This window comes from Coffea eugenioides, chromosome 7 (assembly GCF_003713205.1).
Source record: "Coffea eugenioides isolate CCC68of chromosome 7, Ceug_1.0, whole genome shotgun sequence".
NCBI lineage: Eukaryota > Viridiplantae > Streptophyta > Magnoliopsida > Gentianales > Rubiaceae > Coffea > Coffea eugenioides.
In genome coordinates, this window is record NC_040041.1 from 15,327,816 (window position 1) to 15,350,786 (window position 22,971).

A 22,971-nucleotide genomic window follows, 5' to 3' on the forward strand; every position below is an offset into this window, starting at 1 on the left:
TAACTTGTACAAAACACTTCGGGCTTTGGAAAAGACACTACTTCTAGCTCTGCTTTCGGGAAGACACTAGCGGAACTACTCCTTTTGGAAGACACTAGAGGAGAAGAGGGGATTTGGGAATGGAAAACAGAGAAAATTGGTGCAAGTGCGAGAGAAATTGATGAAAACTTCCTCGTTTGTATCGATGTTAAGCTTGCATCGTGTGTATCGTAAAATCCAAACTATTGATCTCATTACATTCAACGGCTAAAATTTGGTTATTCAAAAATTTAAAAAATTTCAGCCAAGTCCATTTTTGGATGCAACAATCTCTGACACCTCATTTTAAAAAATATTTTTTGTATGCCGATTTTCTTATTTGCGGCGACATAATTCAAAATAAAAAAATTCTGTAAATTTAAAATCCGACCGTTGATCAAATGTGATCAACGGTCAATCATGTTTTGCCGCATCCATCGTCGCATCCAAATGGATGAGGCAATCTCTGACCTCAAGAATTTTTTGTATGCCGTATTTTTTATTTGCGGCTAAATAATTAAAAAAATTAAGCTACTTTAAAACCACAATCGTTGATCACATTTGATCAACGGTCAATGAGGTTTTGTCGCATCCATTTCGAATGCAGCGTTCTAACACATGCGACGATGACCGGAAGCACTTTTTTTAAAAATTTCCTAAGCTACGTCTAGCATTAAAGAAAAAGCAAAAATAAATTAAATTTTTTGTACGGTGATTTTCTCAATTGCGGCGATCCGTAATTTAGAACCAACTCCTACAGAGTACTACTTTTCTGACGTTTCGTGATATCAACAATATATTAAGAAATTCGCCAATTGAGAGAGGTATAATGCAACTAAAATTTAGAGAGTTTAGTGCATTTAACGCTTCTCAAAAAAATTACGTACTAATAATCTTTCCTCAATTTTGGATGGAAATTTGGGTGGAAATTTTTTGGCTACTGTAGACTGTAGAGTTAGTGTTCATCCCTCCAACCCCTTCCGTTTCCTTTCCTTTCCTTTCCCTCCCGCTGAAAACGGTCAAACAATGGAAATCTGAGCTTTATCTTCATTTTTTATTTTCTGCCCAAATCTCCAACTCCCAGGCCAGGCCTTAAAGTCTAAAGTCTAAACCCATCGGTAGCATCACCCGCCCCAAAGCGAGTAAGCGACTAAATACGCCACCAGTTTGCTAAAGCAACCGAGTTCCACATCAGATTTCTCCGCCATGGCTCTACGCTTAAAAGGTCCGTCTGTTTTCACCCCAACCTTTGTGTTAATAGATTTGTTTTCATATATGTTGTTGCCAATTTGTAGTTCCTAATTTTTTGGTGATTTTTTTTTTGTGCGTTAAGAATCTCTTGTGTGCTTCTTTTATCTCATGTTTACTCCAATTGCCTCAGCAAATTAGTACATATGGAAAAGAGTAAAAATTTATGTCATTGGAAATTGTCCTTTTCATTTGTTTGCGGTTCAGTAGGATGACGAGCTCTGTGATAAAAAGATTGAATCTTGCAAAAAAATTTGTCTTCAAAGTTGGGTTGTTCTTCTTTTTTCTTTAATCCTTTTTGTGTTTGCGGGGGGAGGGGGGAAGAGGGGTAATGGGGTATTGTCTTTGTAATTAAAAGTTCTGAAATTTGGGGATTTGCAGCTTGGGATGTAATGGCTGCTAGGTGTACTTTAGGATCTGTTTGGTTTTTGATTTTATAATCAGAAGAATTTTTTTAGTTTGTGTTTGGCTGCTGATGGGAATGGACTATACAGGAAAATACCTAGAATCTTGTTGATTGCAGTTCTCAGTTTTGCTCTACTTATTCTTTATGAGAAATGAAATGTGGCCTTATTCGACTTGGACTCTGAATTACTCCCTTTCCAGTGATAAAAGTCGATAAATATGATTAATTTGTGAATTTAAAACGTTCAATGCAAAAAGTTCCTACTGCCAATAAGGGTTAGTTTCTTGTTTGTTTTTGACTATATTGGATCTTTAATTATCTTCTGATGTATTTGATTGTTGTATTGATGCTCTGGCACCTCCTAAGAACTACTAATTCTTGAAGGGATGGTTGCAGTTTTGAGTAAGAAAGTGCAGAAGTTTGAACGGAGGGGTATGCAGAATTGTAAACTTAACCCTGAAAGAGTGCCCGCTTTAGACGCCATACTTAATGATGTTTTTGATGTCTCTCGTCCTAAGCCTCATGATTATGATGTCCGGAAAGACTTGGTTCGGATTTTTAATGAAATCGCAAGGGAAATTTTTGGTAATTTTTATCTGTTGTTTTTCTACAATGTGCACAAGTTTTTAGTTTTTAGAACCTTTAAGTAGTTTCATGCAGCGAATTTCTTACCCATGCACAGTTTACTGTTTGTTTCAGGCAAATCTACTGACATTCCTATTGTGGAGGAATTTGGCTCTTTTGTGATGGATCTTTTCAATGCAAAAAGCGATTTAGATCTTTCTTTCAACTTTACCCAAAGTGGAGTTCAGATTACACGGGAGAAGAAGATTCAAACGCTTCGGAAGCTTGCAAAGAAGTTTTATGCCTTGCAAAGTAAGTGTGTGTACCTCATCTATTTAATTTTTTCTGGAATCTGACCTAATCTTTGCCAGCTTCATAAAAAATGAAAGAAAAGTGTTTTTAACCACCTAGTTGTCTTGTAATTCCCTCTGAGTAATGCCATTGCTGAGTTGTGGTTAAAACATCCGTTTTTGTTAGAGATGAAATGGATAAGCTGCAAATTTTTTCAATCTGAGCTTGGTAGTTAGTAAAAAGAGGAATCTTAACTAAAATCTTCTTTTCATGAGAAAGAGTAGATTGTTGTTCATAGAGAAAAAACTTGGTTGAAGGCGGTATGTAAGGAGCAGGGTATTATTTTAAAGAACTAAAAAGGTTATGAATTTCCATTTAATGAAGATGAAAGGATGCATAAAAATCATGAGAATTCTGGAAAAGAGGAGAGTAGACCACCCCCCCCCTCTCTCTCTCTCTCTCATTTTGACAAACATTTTATGTGATCACTGCCCTGCTTTCCTGACCATGCTTCTACTGTTGCTGCTCCATCAAAATTCTCTACTTAAGACTACTTCACTTGAAAAGATCCCAGTTAATCTTGGCATCTCTACACTATTGCCAATGCCTGTCATTTCAATTCATGCATGGATATTTCCCATTTACCTCATTAAACACTTGCAGAGTATCAGCAGCCGCTAAAATTCTTATAGAGGTCAATGGTTTTCTACAGAATATTCTAGCATGATGAAGCCAATTAGAAACACCAGTAAGAAGAAGGTTCAGAAAATTTGTGTAAAATATGTTATATTGTATGTGCTATTAACAGATAATGCAATTAAGTGCTTTATGAGTGCCGGAAATTTTTTCCCATTTCGACAAGGAAATTACCAAGACCTAGGAATTTGACCTATGTTGGGAGTATATTTATTGTATCAATTGCAACATTTCAGTGTCCATAGTTGTGTTTTGGTTGCTAATACAGGGGTAACTTAATATTCATTATTCCATCAATCAATGGCCTGGTGGTTAGAAAATTTTTTAGAAATACAAGAAACAACAGAGCATTGTCACCATTTTAAATGACGCCAATATTTGCAATTTTATCACGTGCCATTTGAATTTTAAATGGATTACATGTGGACAGTCTAGTGTGTTAATGAATGGAAATAATATTTCCTTTATCTCTCTCTGTTACACACACACACACACAAAGCATGCAGTTGGACACGACAGTGTCAGTAACAAGCACATTTTTATTTATCAGTTTGCCTCGTAGGGACTTTCCTGACTTTTTTTAGCTATTTTTGTTGCTTATACATTTAATTGGGGTGAAAAAATGTCACTTCATTTTCTTATGGAAAAAAATTGGGTTACTTGGAGAATTGTAGTTTGTTATCAGATTTACGTATTATACTGTTCAAGTCAACAAGCAAGAAAGCCCCTCTTTGTCATTAAAAATGTATGGGACCCTAATTAAGACATGGATCTCAGGATATAAGCTGCATAACCTAAGAGTTAATGTGTAAGCATGCCGATCATGAGGGTTAGAAGAGAGCTTCAGCTTGTTCTTGATTAGATTTTGATTTCTAACTTATTGCTCCTTTTCTTTCAGTTCTTTTTTGATTTTTGTTTTGCTCTCCATGAGTGCAAGAGTGAGTAGGCAATTGCAGGATATTACTGTAAAATTTCCTGGAGACGCGTTCAAATGTTCTGCATAGACCACAGTTCGGAAAAAATAAACAGAAACAATTTAAAGGATTGCGAACATGATACCCAAAATCTAACTGAATGCTTGTCCAGGCAAGTGTTTGTTTGTTACTAGCATATGTGATTATTTTGAATGACATAGGTGTAGCCGAGGAGGCCTTGTCCTAGTGGCTAAGGTTGATGCTCCAACAATTAGAGGTCCTCGGTTCAATCCCTCCTTTCCTCTCCCCACTTCTTAAATCCTATGGCTCCCCTGCTAAAAAAAAGGAAGAATGACTTGGGTGTAGAAGTGTAGCTCATTCCTGCCACTCTTGTAGTGGCAAAGCTGTTGTTGTAAGAATCATTTGATTCTGCTGTTTGTTCATCTAACATAAAGTTTTACCACAGTAGGCGTAAATGTGATTTAGCTGAACTTACTTATTGGGACTTCTTGATACATTTAAGTGGCAATTTGCAACGTATAAAACTCAGGATATTGCGATGGCTAATGTGTCACTTCTGGACTTACCGGATTTATTCTTACATATGTACAAAGGAGAAAATAAGAAGACTTTATGCTGCTTTTCATTTTTTTTCCCCGTTGTTTAGGATGAAGTTAAGCACTCTTGTTTGGAAGCCAAATATGTTTTTGAAGTTTAGATAAAGATAGGAATGAGTTTCTATTTGAGGATGTTTGCTTCACAAGTTGGGATATTTCTGATATATGCATCTTTGTGCTTTAGGTGGCGGGCATGTTTATGGTGTACATCCAATTACGACTGCCAAAGTTCCTATTCTTAAAGTTGTTGACCGCGGAACTGGTGTTGAGTGTGATATATCAATTGAAAACAGAGATGGGATTTTGAAATCTCAGTTAATTCGTATATTTTGTTCTATAGATGAAAGGTTCCGGAAGCTAAGTTTTTTGGTAATTGTTATATACTTGAATTCATCACTATATTCAATTTGGGCACTAATTTTTGCTACATATTCTCAGCTTTACAGTTCCACAAAACCTTTAATATTACTTCTCTACTATTGTAATAGTTTTCTAGTTATTGTTTGGACTGATGAGCAGAATTTGTATTTTCCTATGGAACAAGTTAATTATCATGCTTCAATTGTTATGTGGAACTGAAACTTCATAGTTGAATTTATCCAAGTGAACAGGTTTAGGAAGTAATTTTTGATATTGTACTTGAAGGTTTGGTGTGAGAATAGAAGGTTGGATGTGGGCCTCTGAGGAGAGAGTGATGATACGTTCCAACATTTTAGATGTACCGGTGTCTGTTCTAGGAGTTCTCTGCATAAACATGATAATTCTTGATTACAGGTACAGCTACTACAAACATAGAATAATGAAAAGCTACGGTACGAAACAGTAGAATTGTGTTATTAATACATGGAGGCTTTTAAGTGCCTCAAGTGTAGTTCTCTGCTGAGCAATTACATAGCTTCAAACTACTTTTTAGAGGTGAACTGATAGTTCCTTTTGCTAAGATATAAACTTTAAGTAGGGAATATTAGGGGATATTAGGGAAATTAAATAGTTTTGGATAGATGTTAGACAGATGACACATGGGAAGTGAAATTTGGAGGACACTAGATTATCTATTATCTCTAGGAAGGACTAAACTGTTACTTGATGCAAAGTGGAGTAGTTTTGGAACTGACTAACAAGTCCCACTTTCACTTTGGTCTTAGGGAATGCATGAATCTATATAGTCTGCATCCAAATGACATTGAGAATTCCTTTGTCATTTTAAACAGCATGCTGGAGTATCTCTTAGCTGTTTCTTATCATCAGCTTGGTCCAAAATTATTTTGGTGAATCTCAATGTTAGAATTTGTACTGCATTGCTTGCATGTTACCTGGACTTTTTTGAACTTTTTTGCTTCTGATCTCACTGAAAAGCTGATATATCATTGCAGATGAAAACATGGGCAAAGGCACAAAAGATCAATAGCTCAAAAGATGGAACATTAAACTCTTTATCTATAATACAGTTGGTTGCTTTTCATTTGCAGGTATGATTGTGACTCCAATTTAATCTCTACTGCCTTTTTATTGGATTATCTGTAGCACTTTAATTGTACCTTTGCAAAAACTTTTTTGGCAAGCACTATCCATGTAATAATCATGTAATCTTTGCAATATTACATTCTCCATGCTTTATTTTTCATTCTCCTTACTTATTTATTACACCTTTCCTAGCCATAGCATGTCAGTCAAACTATAGTTGAAATCTCATAGCTATGGTATCAACTACCCTTCAGAGGGATAAGATATGACAACTGTAGTTTAGGTGATGAACCGAGAGAATTAACCAATAGTAGACATTTGGCAAGTGGCAACTCAACCACAATGCTTTCATTTCAAAGATTTGTGATAGTCTTCTTGCTCCTTGATTTCAGAGTGAATTTTGTAACAGGAATTACATTTCCTTGCTGTATAGTTGTTAGATTCTTTTCCTTCATTTTGTACCTAGGTTTCAACAGTTGACATTTGAAATGAGTTTGTCATGTTTTACATACTTTTGTCCTGCTCAATACTGTGTGCATCATCTTTGATGAAGTTCTGCTTTACTCTTGTTACTGTCTCCGCAGACACGGAATCCTCCTATACTACCTCCATTTTCTGCCTTATTTAAAGGTAACAGTTCTCCTTTAAGAATGTGGGATAATGTTCTAACAATATGGTTCTGTTCATCTATTGCATGTGAACAGAAAATGGATGTGGTAATTTAGTCGGCAATATGATGAATCTGTTTATCAGAATTAGAAGATTAGATGTGGTATTTGATGATATGTATGAAACATGAAATGGGAGAGTAGTAAGCAACTGAATGGAAAATCTAAAATGGGAGAGAACTTGAGATAAAAAAGATTAATGACTCTTGATGGCTTGGAGGCTGCATCCTTTTCAATGATGTATTGGAGGGAGTAGTACTGGACCTTCACATTCATCTATGCTATTTCTGTGATGTTTATTGATTTCCTTTTTCTTTTGTGGTGTGCATATTTGTTAACTGTTTTCATCATTAGGCTTGTTCAAAGATGATAAAGTCAAACTTTGGAAACTTAAAAGGGAAAATTCTTTGCTGTAAGAGAGGGTGTTTTTCTGGATGATGATTCACTCAATTTTCTGAACTAGAGTAGGAAGGCCATGATAACTTGGTTATACTAAACTATGTGGTCATACATATAAATGTTTAAGAGCTAGGTTATATTTTGTGGATGTCATGGGGGGTGTTTTTGTTGTTATTGTGAGCTGTTCTTTTGCAGTTTAGGTTGATAAAGATATGTAGTTCATTTTACAAACATTCTAGAAAATACATATAGCTCAACATTTCATGGCCCTGTTAACTTGCAGAGTCGTGAAGCTCAAAAATTTATTTGTTAGGATATTATCCTCAGGGATATGTTTGTAAGAGGAGGCTTTGTCACCAGTAGTCCTAAACCGACTTCGGCAATGGTTATCCAAAAGGCCAAAACAAAAGATGGGATTTCTTCATCCCACCAGCTAATCCATCTTAGAATGCTGAAAATCAACCAGCCGTTATAAGACGTGACATTAAGAGAGAGAGAGAGAGAGAGAGAGAGAGATCATGCACCAAAACAGTCTCATTAACAACATATAGTATTGGAAACCAGTTAAGAAAAAAGACGATCCAAAAGGCTAGAACAAAGTCAGTAGTTCTTCATATACCCACGACCCATCCCCCCCGGCCCCACCAAAATAAAAAATATTAAAGCTAAGCAGAGAAAATATTATGATCTAGAGGCCTATCTTTCCAATCTGAAAAGCGAAGAGGACTTTGGAGAATGACTTTGTTTGAAAATTGAGATGAGATTATTCATGGTTTAATTACTTGACTTAATAAAATCAAAACCATTGATAATTGTTCCAGAGTGGCAATCTTACCTCTGTAGATGAGAACATCTGCTGCTTTATTTTCCACTGCTTTAATTGTATGTTGATGTACTTTCTCTTTATTTCTGTCCTGTTGACTAGATGATGATTGAGGGGAAACCTCGAATAACTCATTTGCTCTTGAGGCCTTTTGTTACTTGGTAACTGTTAATTGCTGAAGAATAATGACATCTTTCAGATGGTACTGATCCTGCATCAGTGGCCAAGCTGCTGAGTAACTTTGTGAACTATGGAAAAAGTAACAAAGAAAGTGTAGCTGAGCTCCTGGTTTCTCTACTGATGAAGGTAATGCTTTTCATCTCCATTCGATGCTAAATTAAATTATACAAAGTGCTATCTGTCCTTTTTACAGTGAATACTGTCCTTTGTAATTGGACTTGAAGAGATACTGATCTTTTTCATTGTTTTTTAAAAATATGAAGTTGAACTTCAGAAATTAACTTTGAAGTCAATTTTACAATCAACTCTGAAGCAGTTACTGTGCCAGATTATCTGACTTCTCAGAAATTGACTTCTTGTCAAATTCCCAACACTTCTTTGGTTTTTTTTTTTTTGGGGGGGGGAGGGAGGATGTGTGATGGAAGGGCGCATCCTTCTTTTTCTTTAGTTGTAGGAGCGGTCCATCCTTGTTTACAACCCCACCAGTGAGTTTCTTAGAGACAAAAATGAAAAAACAAAAGGAAACCCTCCTGCAGTTGTGAGACTCCACTCCGACGGCAGGCAGCAGTGTGACACCTTTGGTGATGGTAGCAGCAGTACTGTGGGATCAACAGTCCCAACTTGTGTGGGTTTTTTTGGTTTGGAATAACGGTGGCAAATGAGATTAGGACCGGATATGGTGGAGGGAAGAGTGGAAAACATTTGTAAGGATTGAGAAGGGAAGCTCTGAGAAGAGAATGCTCAGGTCTGTGTAGTTTTTTATTTTTATTTTTTTTAAGAATTTGACTACAAATTGCTTTCTGATTGAATCAACCTCATTGTAATTGGAGCAGGCAGCGTAACAGCATAAAGTTGATCTGTCTAAAATTGACTATGTAGTCAGGTTCTGAAGTTCAACGTTATTATTATGGAAAATAAAAGATCAGCATTTCTTTAATTTCAAATTAGAAGGACAATATTGGGGTAAATATTTGCATCACCTTCATCTTTTATGTTTTAATTGTTCTCGGTTTTCATTTTCCCCTTTTGTAGTTATCATCAGTTGAAAAACTTTGGCCCAAAGGTCTCTGCGCTAGTGTCTATGAAGGTTCTTGGACATCAAAAACTTGGGCTTCTAAAGTTGGCGCCATTAGTGTAATTTCTCACATATGATAAAACTTTTGCTGCTTCTTTCTTTATGTTTAAGAGGTTCTGGACTCTGACAGTCAAGCTTGCAGGTTGAAGATTTTACTGATCGGTCTCAAAATGTATCAAGGGCAGTGGCGGCTCCAGAAGTTAAAGTTATTTACGAATGCATTCATCAGTCTATCCGGCATCTTTTTGCATTCATGGATGGCCAAATCGACAGATTCAAGTTGGGGGAACTTTTATTTGGCCAGGTTGCCAAACAGCTGCTAGTGAGTGCTGGAGTTGCTAATTCTAAGATGAAGGTAGTCACACCCTCAGTCGGTGCTGTTAACACAAACAGAGTGCTGCCTCCTTCTAATACTCAATCGGCCCAGGCAAAAGGGGCCCAAAATAACATACGTTGCCAAAAGAGAGAGCATGAGAGTCCTGCTGATTCCACCCTGACCAAAAAGATGCGGTATAGTGATGGTTGGAGTGGAACTCTTCCTGGCAGTTGGGGAGGAACGTCATCTGCAAATTGGGTGGCAGGACAGCAACTTCCACATTTTGAGATGGAACAGGCACAAAAACATCTGGAACATTGGAGAATATTGCCAAACACTGGCTGGGGAGGTACTCAGCAACCTAATGCTGGAGGTTGGAATGGAACATGGCAGACTCAAGCTCCATCTTATCATGCTGGACCATATTCTTCGAGTTCAAGTAACCAGCTTTTCCCTGCTTCATTGAGACTTCATTCTGTTCAGACCAATCCATCCGCTTTTGGAACTTCGTGGCCCTCTTTCAGAACAAACTTACCTCCTCAGGGTACCCAACAGTCACATTAACGCATTTCCTGGTAAATGATGTCATGGAAATGAATCTCTACCTAGCTCTCTCCTGCAACAGGATTTTGTATATCATCTAGAGTTAGACGTTACAGATAATCTATTCTTACAAAGCAACGGCAAAATTGAAGGATTCGAGCAAGAATCCGTGCACTTCAGTCTACCTCAAGTGATTCAGGGTTTAAATTTCTTTAGCCCCCTCCTGTTTTGTGGGTGTTTTTTTTACAATTAGGTGGGGGCAGGTAGGTGTAAATGAAATGCCAAGGGTTGAATGTCTGTGCTTCAGCTTGTATATGGTCCTAGTGTTGTAGACTTGATACTGAGAAGGCATAGGATTTCTCCTAAGAAGAAACCATGCACCTCTGTTGATCACCTAGTACTCCATGTTCATGAATTTTTTTTCCCCCTTATGCGCTAATCTTCAACTTTCTGAGACCTCAAAACTCCTGAATAACCCTCAAATTCTGTAGTAAGTTGTACGTGTGGCTATGCTGATATCCGGTCTAGCAGCATCATTGAAGTTTGAATCCCTTTTCCACCCCCTTATTGGTATGAAATGAAATTGTGAAACATATTGCATCACATAGCTTGAAAAGAATCCTGTGAGAAGCCCATAATGGCTTCTTGTCTCAATATAAGATATTTACTGTAGAAGTGTGGACGGCTCTTTTTGGATTGCAAACTTTTTCAATGAATATTTCGTTTGTATTATAAATACATTTTCTAACTCATCTTTTTATGTTTCCAATCATTTTTTTATTTCACATACGTCATATCATATTACAGTAATTATTTTAAATAATATTTCAAATAATACTTTATTCAAACACACTCCTTGTATCATTGACTATGACGTTGGCTCGAATTTTGAAAATTATCAATTTGCTATATCAGCCTCAAAAGTCGATATCTGGGTTATGTATGGTCAAATTTGAAAACAAGATGCTACGATCTGGCAAAGCTGCTTTTTTTGTTTTGTTTTTGGGCAATGCTGTTTCTTGTTTCTTTTCTTTCTTAGAAGATGAAATACACACATATATATATATATATATATATATATATATATATATATGAAATACACGATTAATAGTAGACCAAAATTACTCGTTCTTTTGATAAGACACACTCAATGTTGATTTTCGCGAAAAATCATTTATAAAAAGATGGGATAATTTTGCAAACCTCCTTTAAGGTTTATGACAATTATTACTAACTCCCTCCATGTTTTAAAAATTATCCATACTTCCCTTGAATAGTAGCTTTGGGTTTCATTTGCCTGATGCGTGTGAAAAAAAAAAATCATAGTGATATCTTAAATCACCCTTAAATAGTTTTTTTGGTTCTAAATCAAATTATTCAATGAGTATAATCAGTTTTTCTTCTAGTCTCAAACATTTTGCTTTGCCAAAGGATTCAGTCACCTCCACCATATCTTTAGTTTATTATTGTATATTTGTTTTCTATTAGTTGTTTATTGAACTAATGGGAAGAAAAAAAATAAAAAATAAGAATGAAATACAGGTGAATTAAAAGGGCATAATAAACACTGAATTATGTGAGATATGAAAATTTGGACTTTGGAATCAGATGAAAATTTCTCTGTAGCGGTCTGAAAACCCATGAGAGCCATTGGAACCACCAAACTTCCAAGTGTTGAAAGAATCATTCCCAAGATTGCAACTACACTTCTTCTTGCCTTCTATTGTCCATAACCAAAAGGGTGCTCTGGCTTTATACTGGTATTTGTAACCTCATACAATGGTAAATTTTGCCTTGAACCCCTCTTATCACCACTATCTGGATCTCTACTTTGGGTTGTGTTTGGATTGTAAGTTATTACACTTTATTTACACCTTATTTACACACACTGATTTGCTTGCATTATCAACACATTTTCCAATCACCTTTTTATCTCACTTACATCATATAAAAAAAGTGCTACAATACTTTTTTCACAAAATTATCCCAAATAATTTACAATCCAACAATGTTCTTCTAATCCCAACATGCTTAGTCTTCTTCTGATTTTTTTTTCTTTTTAGACCCCTTAAAGACCACATATTCAAGTGGGGCAGGAATTGTTTCTAATTCTAGTTTTAGAGATTCTCTAGGTTCTTTGCATATCCTGGACATGGCTTGCTTCTTCAGATTCTTTAATCTCTTCAATGTCAAGTCTAGGAAGTGGATTCTAAATAGTATGAGCCTATTTTCCAGTCCCATGCAGCTCCATTGTTGGGTTGCCGAGGCAAAAATAATTTGGCCAAAAGTTATTTGCTTGCATCACAAACACAATTTCTAACGCATCTTTGTATCTTTTTAATTATTTTTTATCTCACATACATCACATCACAAAAAAATACTACAATAATTATTGCAAATAATATTTTAAATAATCTCCTGTCCATCTCCACGCGTATGCCTTTCATTCACTAGCATCCAAGGATTGAACCTTCTTCCTTACTGTAATTATAGCGGGACTAAACTCGTATTCATTGCATTAGAGAGAATTTCTCTCTATTACGCTCTAATAAAATTAATTTGAAAATTATTTTTAGAAATCAGCATCATTCGTAATATATTTCATTACTAGTATTAGTTATACATAAAATTTGGTATGAATTTGATTGAGTTTGCTGTCCGATTAATCGTTCCAAATTTTACTACAATTTTGGTCTATTTTTTCATAGTTCAAATGTTTCATATAAATTAAATGCCAAAATATTCTCAATTGAATATTATTTTTTAACATGTTAATCTAGAGATCAAAAGAAAAGTAATGACACAATCGGATGATTTAAAAAAAATTATAGTAATTTAGATATGAATAAATAGAGAGATTAATGGAGAGACATCCAATGGAAAGGATCCTGACCTTATATAACCCAGATCATCTGCTTTGTGGTTCCTGTATGGCATCTTAACCAGATTTTTTAAGACAATTATTTGCAATATGGGCATACTTATGACTGCATTCAAACAAGATACAATGTAAACTCTTCCTAGAATACTACTATATATTTCTCGAGGAGCATTCCACCAGCCCAGTTTACACAAGGGTTGATGTTTCATCAACCCTTGAAGCTGAAGTTTGACCTCCACATTTTTTTTGGTCACAAAATGTCCTTGAACCATCCAAGGCCACCATTATAGGCTTTTGACATTCCAAAATTTCGATAATTTGGACATTCAAATGGACCGGTTTGAATATAGATCAGTTTCAAACAAACTTTTGGATTCAAACAGTGGCGGAGCCAGAAAAAATTCTCAATGGAGGCAAAAGCAACACTAAAATTTTTTACCTACTCTTTTTTTAGTTTTTAAACAAAAAAATATTCACCAAGAAGTTGAAATGAAAAGCCTTTTTTTAACTTACTTCAAATGGAATTTTGTGGTCCACTTATCCTTTTAGAATATTAGTTCATGAGCTAAGTTAGAGAATCACGTAATTCTTTTATTTCCTTCATAAGAAAACTCTGGGGGTACACTTGAAATTATATCAAAATTCTATGGGTATTATAGGAATTCAAGGGGGCAGTGGGGGCCGTGCCCCCACCTTAAATCCGCCACTGGATTCAAATTTCTCTTTATACAACCCTTATAAATGGAAGTTAGACCTTTTAACCAAAAAAAAGAGAGTATACACTGATAGTGTTATACACTATTATGGTTGGATTCACGACATACATGTAAAATTTGAGTTTCAAATTTAAATTTAGATCATGTGTCATACATTTAATAGTGAAAATGCATACACTGTCAGTGTATAGAAATTTAAAAAAAAAAAAAAAAAAGTACCTGGACCTGACTGCTAAATGGGGACAAAATCGATAAAATAGTTAGTGGGCCAAAGTGTAATTGACCCTAATCAAAGAGGACTTTAGTGTAATTAAGCATAAGGACCATTATAGCACTACTTTTTCCAAACATTAAAGGAAAATACCCAGTTTTGGTCCCTAAAGTTTGGTATAGGAGTGATTTTAGTCCCTAAAATTTGGGTTAAAGCAAATCTAGTCCTTAATCTTTGAAATTGGAAATACATTTAGGACAAGTGATCAATTTTTTCAATTTTTATTAGAATGGAGTCATGTCACCTTTGCCTAAAATTAAAAAAAATAAATTAGGATACTAAGGATTAAAATCACTTGGATAATCACACATGTGTAACTAAAAAAAGGGAAATTATTAAAAATACAAAGATATACATTTAGGCATCCCAAAATTAATCTCGATCCCGACTTTTTTTCCATCTCCCTTCTCCCCTAAAAGAAAATGCAAGACCACAATTTCTGCTGACAAGGGTCATATGACTCCATCCTAATAAGAATTGAAAAAAAATTGTCCTAGATGTGCTTTAATCTAGAAACATTAGGGACCATATTTGCTTTGGCCCAAACTGCGGGGACTATAATAGTTTTCGTGCCAAAATTTGAGGACCAAAACTGCATTTTTCTCAAAATTTTATGGCGACGAAAAGGATAGAAACGGCAGCGTTTTCAGAGCCTGCTTCTCCTCCTCCTCCTCCTCCTCATCAAGATCCTCTTGGTTTCAGAGAAGACAGCAGAGGGTGTTTGCTGTGTGAAAATGAAGGTGAGCCTTGAAGGGAAGAAGGTAATCTTAGTACCATACATGAAAGAGCACGTAGACAAGTACCATGAATGGATGCAAGACCCAGCCCTTCTTGAGGCCACAGCTTCTGAGCCCCTCACTCTTGATGAAGAATATGATATGCAGCTGTCTTGGACCCAGGATCCCTTCAGTACTCCTTTCTTTCTTCCTATCTTTTTAACTTTTTTGGGTTCTTTTTTTTTTTTTTGGAATAGTATAGTTAATTCTGGTTTTGAAAAAAATGGGACTTTGGAATTTTGCAGAACAAACTTTTATAATCCTGGATAAGGAATTGGTTGTTGGAGAGTTTGTTCATGGAGATCCCCATGTTGAAGGTTGGCTATTTGATTGTTAGTATTTGAATTTGTTTAAGTGCTTTTTTGCTGATAAGCTTATTTGTGTTAGAAAGGGAAGAATCACTTGTTATATGAGCATGACTATTCTGTATAAGAAAATCTAAGCTACGATAGATTGGGGGAAGAAAAAAAGAAGCTAGGAAAGTCTAAAAATTACTTCTTTAACTAGTTGGGGAAAATGCCATGAGGGTTTGTGGTCGCAATGGCCCCAATTGATTCCATTTTGAATCCATCACTGGCCATTTTCTTGTTTGGAAGACTGTTGGCATTTCCTGCTGTTCAAGAAAATATGCATGAAGGATAAACTTTGGATGGCATTGAGAATCTTCTGAATTGCTTTTTGATGTTGGATATGAAAGACACTTGCAGTTTTATGTCTTTGCTTGCTAACTCTTTCTTGGAGAGTAAAAAGCAATTTCTGGTACTGGATGACAATTTAGTATAAATGTTTGACGTATGCATAATGAGCAAGTAGCTTTGAGTTGTTCTAGTTTTAGTTTGTTTGTAGGAAAATTCTTGAAGAGTTGGGGAGAAACCCTTGAAGATCTGTGTTCTTCTCGTTTATGGGAATGCCTTTTTTTTTTTTTTAAAATCTTTGATGTAATACTTTTTTTTCTTCAGCCATGGTTGGTGATGTCAACATATACATGAATGACTTGGATGATGCTGAAATGGCTGAGATTGAGATAATGATAGCCGAGACAAAAAGGTTCCTTATCTTTCATGTTCTGCAAATTCTATTTTACAAGCTAAATTGCCATTTTTGCACTTTAGATGTTCCAAATCCCCTTCTTGTTACCATACATGTGAGAGAGTGTTTATCAAGTTGGACAAAGCAGTGTGTTGGCCACTAATCTATGGGTCAATTGTCACCATTATGGGAAGTTTGCAGTATTTCTCTTTACTCTTTTTATGCAATGCCAAAGACATGGACATTTTTTTAATTTTTATATAAGAGACTAAAATTTCTGTAAATTCTAATGTTGTTCTTAAAGTTTATAATGAAAATTTCCAGTCTTTGAGGTTTTTTGTAGCATCAACTTAATCTTGTAATAAACAGAGGTCTTAATTTTGATGAATATCATGCCTTGAGTAATAACATAAGCTAGTAACTTGGGAGGGGGGGGGGGGTTGGGGGAAAGTCGAAATTCTCATCTTTGTGTCCTCCAAAATGTCCTTTACAGTGCAATTTTTACAACTAATAAATTACATGTACATGGGCAAACTCTGACTGATTTGACTTATTTAGGAGTATGTTACACGGCCAGAAATGGCTAGTTGTTGTCCAACTCTAGAGCTTATCTTTTGGCAATTACAGTGGCCAAGTTGTCTCTATTGGAAATTTGGGAGGGATGCCCTGTTTTTTAATTTGATTACCTTTTGATGCATATTCTCTTCTTAATACATTTTACTCAACTAATAATTCTTTCACAATGGATGTGCAGATTATTTATGGTAACTAAATGGATCAGTCTAGTAAGCCATTGTCTAACTTGATGTGATTAAATTATTAAGATTGTACTGTGTCTTTACATCTTTGTAGTTAGACAGGGGATGAATCAATACCAACACCTCAAACTCATCAGTGAACTAAGGCAAGAGAGCTTTAATGCTTTCATACCCCAAATTTGGACATAATATCCTCTAGAAACTAGAGCTTAATCATCTCAACCTCAGATGAATCCTCCTCCTCTATTCTGTTCCATCCAAAGTGATGTTTGATGTTAAGGATATAGAGCTAATGTCAAGAAAACATATAAAATACTTTTACCAACCCACAGGAGCAAGTTGAATTTTGGTCCTAAAAGGCCAATCTGAGTCTGGTCCATGCTCCTATCGTTGACATGACTGCTATGAAATCTTTTTAAAACTAGAAATTATTTTCCATACTGGGAGCACTGCTTTTGTTGTTACTCTTGTGGAAGAAGATTACAAGGCTTAGTCCAAACAAGATGGTTGGGCTGTACAGTGGCACTGATATCTCCTCCATATTGGTTGATAATATCTGACTGGCCTCCTTCTCTAGGAACCAACTTTCTGACCCTATTTTTATGTATTATTACTGCAGATTTTTACTTACCAAATCAACCTTTTATACATTACTGTCTAGGCAGTAATGACTTTGTAGGGATTTGTCTGCCATCTACTTAAACCTACTGCGATCTTTTTTAAAACTGAAATTTTACAAGATTCTTTGTCTTTCACTTTTTTCTTCTCATATGCATATTCATGAAACACTTTGAACAAGTAAGAACTAGTGTTGAAGTTTTCTGTCCGTGTTGATTTCCTCAAAGGAGTTGTCTGTCTCACTTGAATATGAGGTAAACCAATATACCAACTAGGAATCGGGGAAACTTATGAATCAAGAATCAAACCAAAATAGTGACTTGTATTTCTATTGCACATAAATTGAATCTTAAAGGATTTTCCATCAGATGACTCTACATTAGTTGTTGACATTGCTCGGTAATCTTCAGATTGCACATTAACCTTTTTTTTTTTTTTAACATTCCATATCAACTTAACTTATCAAGAGGTGCAATAGTTTAGCACTGTACTTGCTGTAGGTCAAGACAGATGTCAAATTTATGTAAGGAAAACTTCAAATTTTGGTGCAAAGTAATTAACAACTCCAGTTTGCATAAGTTGGTAAGTCTATGACTTCTTGTCATTATGTTTAAGTCAGTAATCCTTCTTTAAATTTTATCCAAAATCTATTTGCTTAAGATGAACAACTTAAAAACCCCAGAAATGTAGCTGTTGGTTTAAGTAATATAGTCCAAGGTAATGGTTTTCTGGACAATACTCAGGGATTGACAACTTCTGATTTCTGAAAGAGAAGAAAGGCTTTTGGAAACTTTTGTACTCACGGTTGTAATGGTTGTGGAACACCAGATCATAGTGATTAATTGCACAATTGTGAGAACTCTCTATGGTATTTCATCTATCTTTCTACCCTTATAAACAGACTTAACACATTGGCTCAGTTTGTTTTATCGGGCTTATTCACTACCTCAAGATGAAATAAGCTGCTTTGGCCCTGGCCCTGCTCAGTGATGGCATTGCAGAACCTAATATAGAAACTTGCAATATTTAGTTGCTCCTTGCATTTAGGGATTAAATCATTCCAATCTGTCAGATTCTTACATGGATTTGTTTATTTCTGGAATGAAAAGATTTTCTTTTTATTTTTTTTATAAATCACCTTTCTTTATCAAACTTTAATGCTGGAAGGTAAACATCACACTGAGGGTGGGGAGCTTTGCAGTTTGTAATGACTCATAATCTCTGAAGCTTCTTATTGTTATTTGTGTCTTGTGCTGGTCAATTTTGTTGGTTCTCTTATGTATCTCGTTTGCCATTAGCTAATAATTTATCTTTCCCATTCATGCTTTAAGCTGAGAAGGCAACGTTCTTAGAATGTTCTTTCTTCCTAATGTTTGTAAAGTTTTATTTAGTCTTCTGAAATGATATCTGCATCTCTGTTTGTGAACATAAAGTTTTCATTTGGCAATTTCTTTGAATTCACTACTGGCAGTAGTGAATTCCCACTAACAGCATGACAGGGTAAAGTGGCAAGGCCTATGATATTGTCATTCTTGTGTGTATAATTCTTTGCCATATCAAGTCTCGTTAACACAATGCCTTGTCTCTCTTTTTCGTGTCTTGCAAAAAGCAGTCGTGGCAAAGGGCTTGGGAAAGAATCAGTTCTCATGATGATGGCATTTGCAGTTGAGAATTTCGGCATCCATTTATTTCGTGCTAAAATTGGGGACTCAAATAGAGCTTCTATAAGTCTATTCCAGAAACTGGTCTCTCTCTCTCTCTCTTCCTTCCCCTCCCCCCCCCCCCCAAAAAAAAAAATTTTGCCTCCCACACAGGTACATCTATGTGCATATAAGCTAGGGGCGTTATGCAATCTAAAGTTTAAAGTGGATGTGCCCATGGACACAGGGCCAAGACACGGATGGTTTGCCTTTCCTTATCTAGAAGGTATATCCTGTGTGCCAAAGAGGGGTGAATCCTTTACTCCGAGCAAAAAAAGAGGGGGTAGAATCCATTAGCTTTCTTGCCCTGAAAGGAAAGCAATAACAAGTTACCAAAACAATTACAGCATATACTAGTGTAACATCCACTTAATGGCAAACTATTATTTTGGTAATGTTAAATGCAAAAGAAATAGAAATCATCAGTTTAAACTTCAGGTTGAAATGAGGAAGCTTTACTGCCTGCAATGCTCTTCTTTCTCCCTCCCTTTACAGTGTAAAAGGCTTATTTACCATATACATACAATTTGATATTTCTTAGACATCTTTGCTAATTAGAAAGTTGACCAAGTACTGTGATTTTCATGCAGGGCTTTGAGAAGACTTCTCATAGTGAAATCTTCCAAGAGGTGAGTCAGATTGAATTTTTCTGGCAAGACTGTTTATACTTTGTTCATAGCTGTTATGTGTCCATTCAAAAATGCAACTTAGAGAACAGGCTAGACTTTAATGCATTATCCAAAATTGTGACCTAGTTATAACACTCCCAGATTCAAAATTGCACCTTGGTGAACAGGGCAGACTTTAATGCATAAGTGAAACATACTACAACTTCGTGCTGCATAAGCAATTGCTCATTTGCCCTTACCATATGCCTTTATATATGACCCTTCTGTACTAAAATGTAATTGCTTGCATCATAAACTGGCAGGCTTAATATTGATGCAGCAGAGACTGTCTGAAGTCAATTATTCAATATAACTTTTGTGTTCCTTGGATAACTTTAGACTTTATTAGATGATTTGGCAGAACCACACTGTGCTTTGTTTTGGGGGGGGGGGGGGGGGGGGGGCGGGTAGAGAGAGAGATAGCTCTGAGTTGAAATTTATCTTTCCTTTGTTTTATATATCATGTTCTGGCTTTCTTGTTATATTTTACAGGTAACCTTCGAGCTACCAATAACAGAGTCAAAGTGTGAGGAGCTTCATCGGTTAACTGGTAATATGATTACACATTTGTAGCCTTCCTGCACCTCTTTCTGTTGTGATTCTTGTTGTAATAGAAAAAATTCTTCTATTCCCCTCTTCCCTAGTGTTCCTGAGGATTAGTTATCCCATTACAACTGAGTTATAGGATCATGTTGCTTGAAGTGGCTCCAGAACAACTCTCAGGTTTTCATGAGTTCTTTTTCCTTTTTCTTTGCATTACCTATTTTTTGGTTTTTTTTTGGGGGGGGGGGGGGAGGGGGTTGAAAATGTTGTTAAGGTAGAAAAAAAATGCAATATTGCATATGCATGATAGGCTATTTTTGACAATGAAGGTTTTATTCATTCACTGCAGATCAATCATGGCTAGATATAGAGTAATTTCATGAACTGTGATACAGATAGTTATGACTTTAAATTAATACAACTTGGAAGGAGTAACCACTCTGATACTTGCAAGCTCTATTTGACGGCAGTCATGCATCATGACACAGCTTAATCCTACTTTTTCGATAGCAAACTAAGTGTCCCAGTTGATTGGAGATTTGGGGGTGATAATGGATGACTCTGAGGAATGTTGTTTAAAACTGTACTTCCAGCTTGCCAGACATGATACACAGTAGTTACATCTTCTAGTGGCCCCAAAACTGCAAATATGGTCATCTCATTGTCTAAATATTCTGCGGAGATGTTTGAAACCTGGAAGCTGAGGCTGCCTGGCAGCAGTGAAGGACTGTAACTGGTTATTGATGTCGGATAAGCTGTCATGCTGCCATTTGTGTTGCGGAAAGCTACAAGTGCTTGTGATCCAACCATGCCTGCCCTAGAAGGGTTAATTGCCCATGCAATCCACCCCTGTGAACTTTGTTTGGCCCTGTATGCTAATGAAATCTTTCCAGTTGATGGGGTGTAATTCCAGTGGAGATGAGCTTCCAGGTATGGAAGGTCAATGCAAGACGTGTAGCTTCTCTTAGATGTGAAAGTGAGGCTTGAACATGTTTGAGCAGAGGATATGAGTAAGAGGGGAGAAAGAGTGCAGAAAAACAAGATTGCCAGTGAGCCTGAAGCCATTTGTGTAGAGGTAAACTATACCAGGAACCGAAACTTTTTGGTAAATTAGTGTTGAATGTTGGTATTTGATGGAGGTGAGTTGAATTTTAGGCCTTATAAAAGGAATGAAAGGGGAATAAGCTGGTTGTTGCTACAATATGGACCGAGTACTTGGCGGGTTTCATTTTGACCAACCTAGTAGTTGAATGATGAGAATTGCATTTTCCATGTTATTTCTGCTGCTAATTTCATGTTTCTTGCGTGATATTCTTTTCACCCTATTGGTTATGTTGTGATACTTGACAACAAATCTAAAAACCTAAATCAAAGAGCATATATTGCAAGGTGAACCGAGTAATCTTCCTTGATTACTTGAGTTTGCAATGGTTGAAGAAATTTCACCAAGGAGAAGAGAAAGTCAGAAAGGGTATTTTGCTTGTCACATTAAAGAAGAAAAGTATGTTTCTGGCATCTCTTTGTCCAAAGCAAATTTCTCGTGAGATTATTTTCTTTTCGGCTCTCTTTGGAAACAAGTAAATTTCTTTATTCTCCTTTTTTCTCTTTGGTACCTAGTTGGAGATATCAATTGAATGTAGACATTAGTTACTCTTCAATTATCTCAAATTTTAAACTTTATAAATACATAAAGTTTTACTTGGCTACCATCAACAATGGAATTTTTTGCAGAAAATGAATGCTCCAGTCAATTTTCAATTGCACCTCAAAGAAGTGTAATTGAACTCACAAAATGCAATGGTTAGAGACTGCGCAGGCAAACTTAGGGAGATTAATGGTGTGAGGACTTATTCATTATGCTTACATTTGCTTCTTGTGGTATGTAACTACTTCATAAAAGTCATTTCTACATAGGATTATTGAGTAATTAAGGATGCAATCTGAAATCTGAAATTTGAATCTGTTAAGTCACTAAATTGTTAAGTATTGAAATTTTAACATTTGAGAGTATTCTGCATTGAGTGAAAAAGGAACAGCATATCACTTAGGGTTTTGAGTAAGTTTTGCCTAAACAATTCATAACCACTTAATTAACTAAAACGTTCTATTTTTTGTTATCAGACACGTCCCAACATATTAAGGTCTAAATCAATTTATTTTAACAATATATTTTAAGCATTGAATTAAATTAACTATGTATTATGAAAACCTCAAACTAAAGGAGGCAAGTATAATTTTGAAAACCCGAAGAATCTTTTCATGTCTAGGCCAATGCAGCCTGTTTTCAATCTTTATGGAATCAATTTCAATTTTAACTCCTGTTTTAGAGATTATGTGCTGAGATATTCACCTAAGTTTGGGCAAATGATCACACCTTCTTCTCTTTGTACACAACTGGTGCTGCCTCATCCTACTTAATACCTCTTCAATATGCTTCTTTTGAATTTCAAGAGATCAACTGTACACTAATATATCATCATAAAATACCACAATAAACCTTCTCAATTGATCTTTAAATATCTTATTTATCACACTGAAGTGCTGCTGAGGCATATGTCAGTCCAAATATCATGACTCTAAATTCATATAGCCCATAATGAGTGCTAAAGGTTGGGCTACCCTGAGACTCTCACACTGATCTGATGTTACCTGTCCTGAGACTTTTTTTTTTTTTTTTTTTGATATGATAGATTTTATGTTATAACTATTCCTACTCTATACTAGGGGGAGGGAATCCAAAGAGGTCAAGGGAAATTCGGTGAATTATCACCGGTTTAGATAGGTGCTTA

The 22,971-nt window shown here is 35.8% G+C and overlaps 2 protein-coding genes across 10 annotated transcripts; both read left to right on the top strand.

Annotated features, from left to right (window-relative positions):
• Positions 1–1,060: 1,060 nt before the first annotated feature.
• On the top strand, positions 1,061–10,678 carry LOC113778773 (protein HESO1-like). 4 transcript variants are annotated; one of them, XM_027324264.1, is made up of 9 exons: positions 1,061–1,243; positions 2,057–2,257; positions 2,372–2,548; positions 4,939–5,123; positions 6,128–6,223; positions 6,803–6,848; positions 8,308–8,414; positions 9,321–9,422; positions 9,506–10,678. In XM_027324264.1, the coding sequence occupies exons 1-9, from the start codon at positions 1,225–1,227 to the stop codon at positions 10,241–10,243; spliced, it is 1,671 nt and encodes a 556-aa protein (XP_027180065.1). In that variant the 5' UTR covers positions 1,061–1,224; the 3' UTR covers positions 10,244–10,678. The 4 variants fall into 4 exon arrangements, with proteins under 4 accessions (XP_027180065.1, XP_027180067.1, XP_027180068.1 ...); XM_027324266.1 differs by having other exon boundaries at positions 2,069–2,257; XM_027324267.1 differs by lacking the exon at positions 2,057–2,257.
• Positions 10,679–14,775: 4,097 nt separating this feature from the next.
• Positions 14,776–22,036, top strand: LOC113777415 (N-acetyltransferase 9-like protein). Of its 6 annotated transcripts, none has more exons than XM_027322475.1 (7): positions 14,776–14,999; positions 15,112–15,183; positions 15,826–15,913; positions 18,884–19,016; positions 19,562–19,600; positions 20,132–20,189; positions 21,914–22,036. In XM_027322475.1, exons 1-7 carry the CDS (start codon positions 14,825–14,827, stop codon positions 21,985–21,987), a joined length of 639 nt encoding a protein of 212 aa, XP_027178276.1. In that variant the 5' UTR covers positions 14,776–14,824; the 3' UTR covers positions 21,988–22,036. The 6 variants fall into 6 exon arrangements, with proteins under 6 accessions (XP_027178276.1, XP_027178279.1, XP_027178280.1 ...); XM_027322478.1 differs by lacking the exon at positions 21,914–22,036 and adding an exon at positions 21,572–21,609; XM_027322479.1 differs by lacking the exon at positions 21,914–22,036 and adding an exon at positions 20,776–21,420.
• Positions 22,037–22,971: the final 935 nt, after the last annotated feature.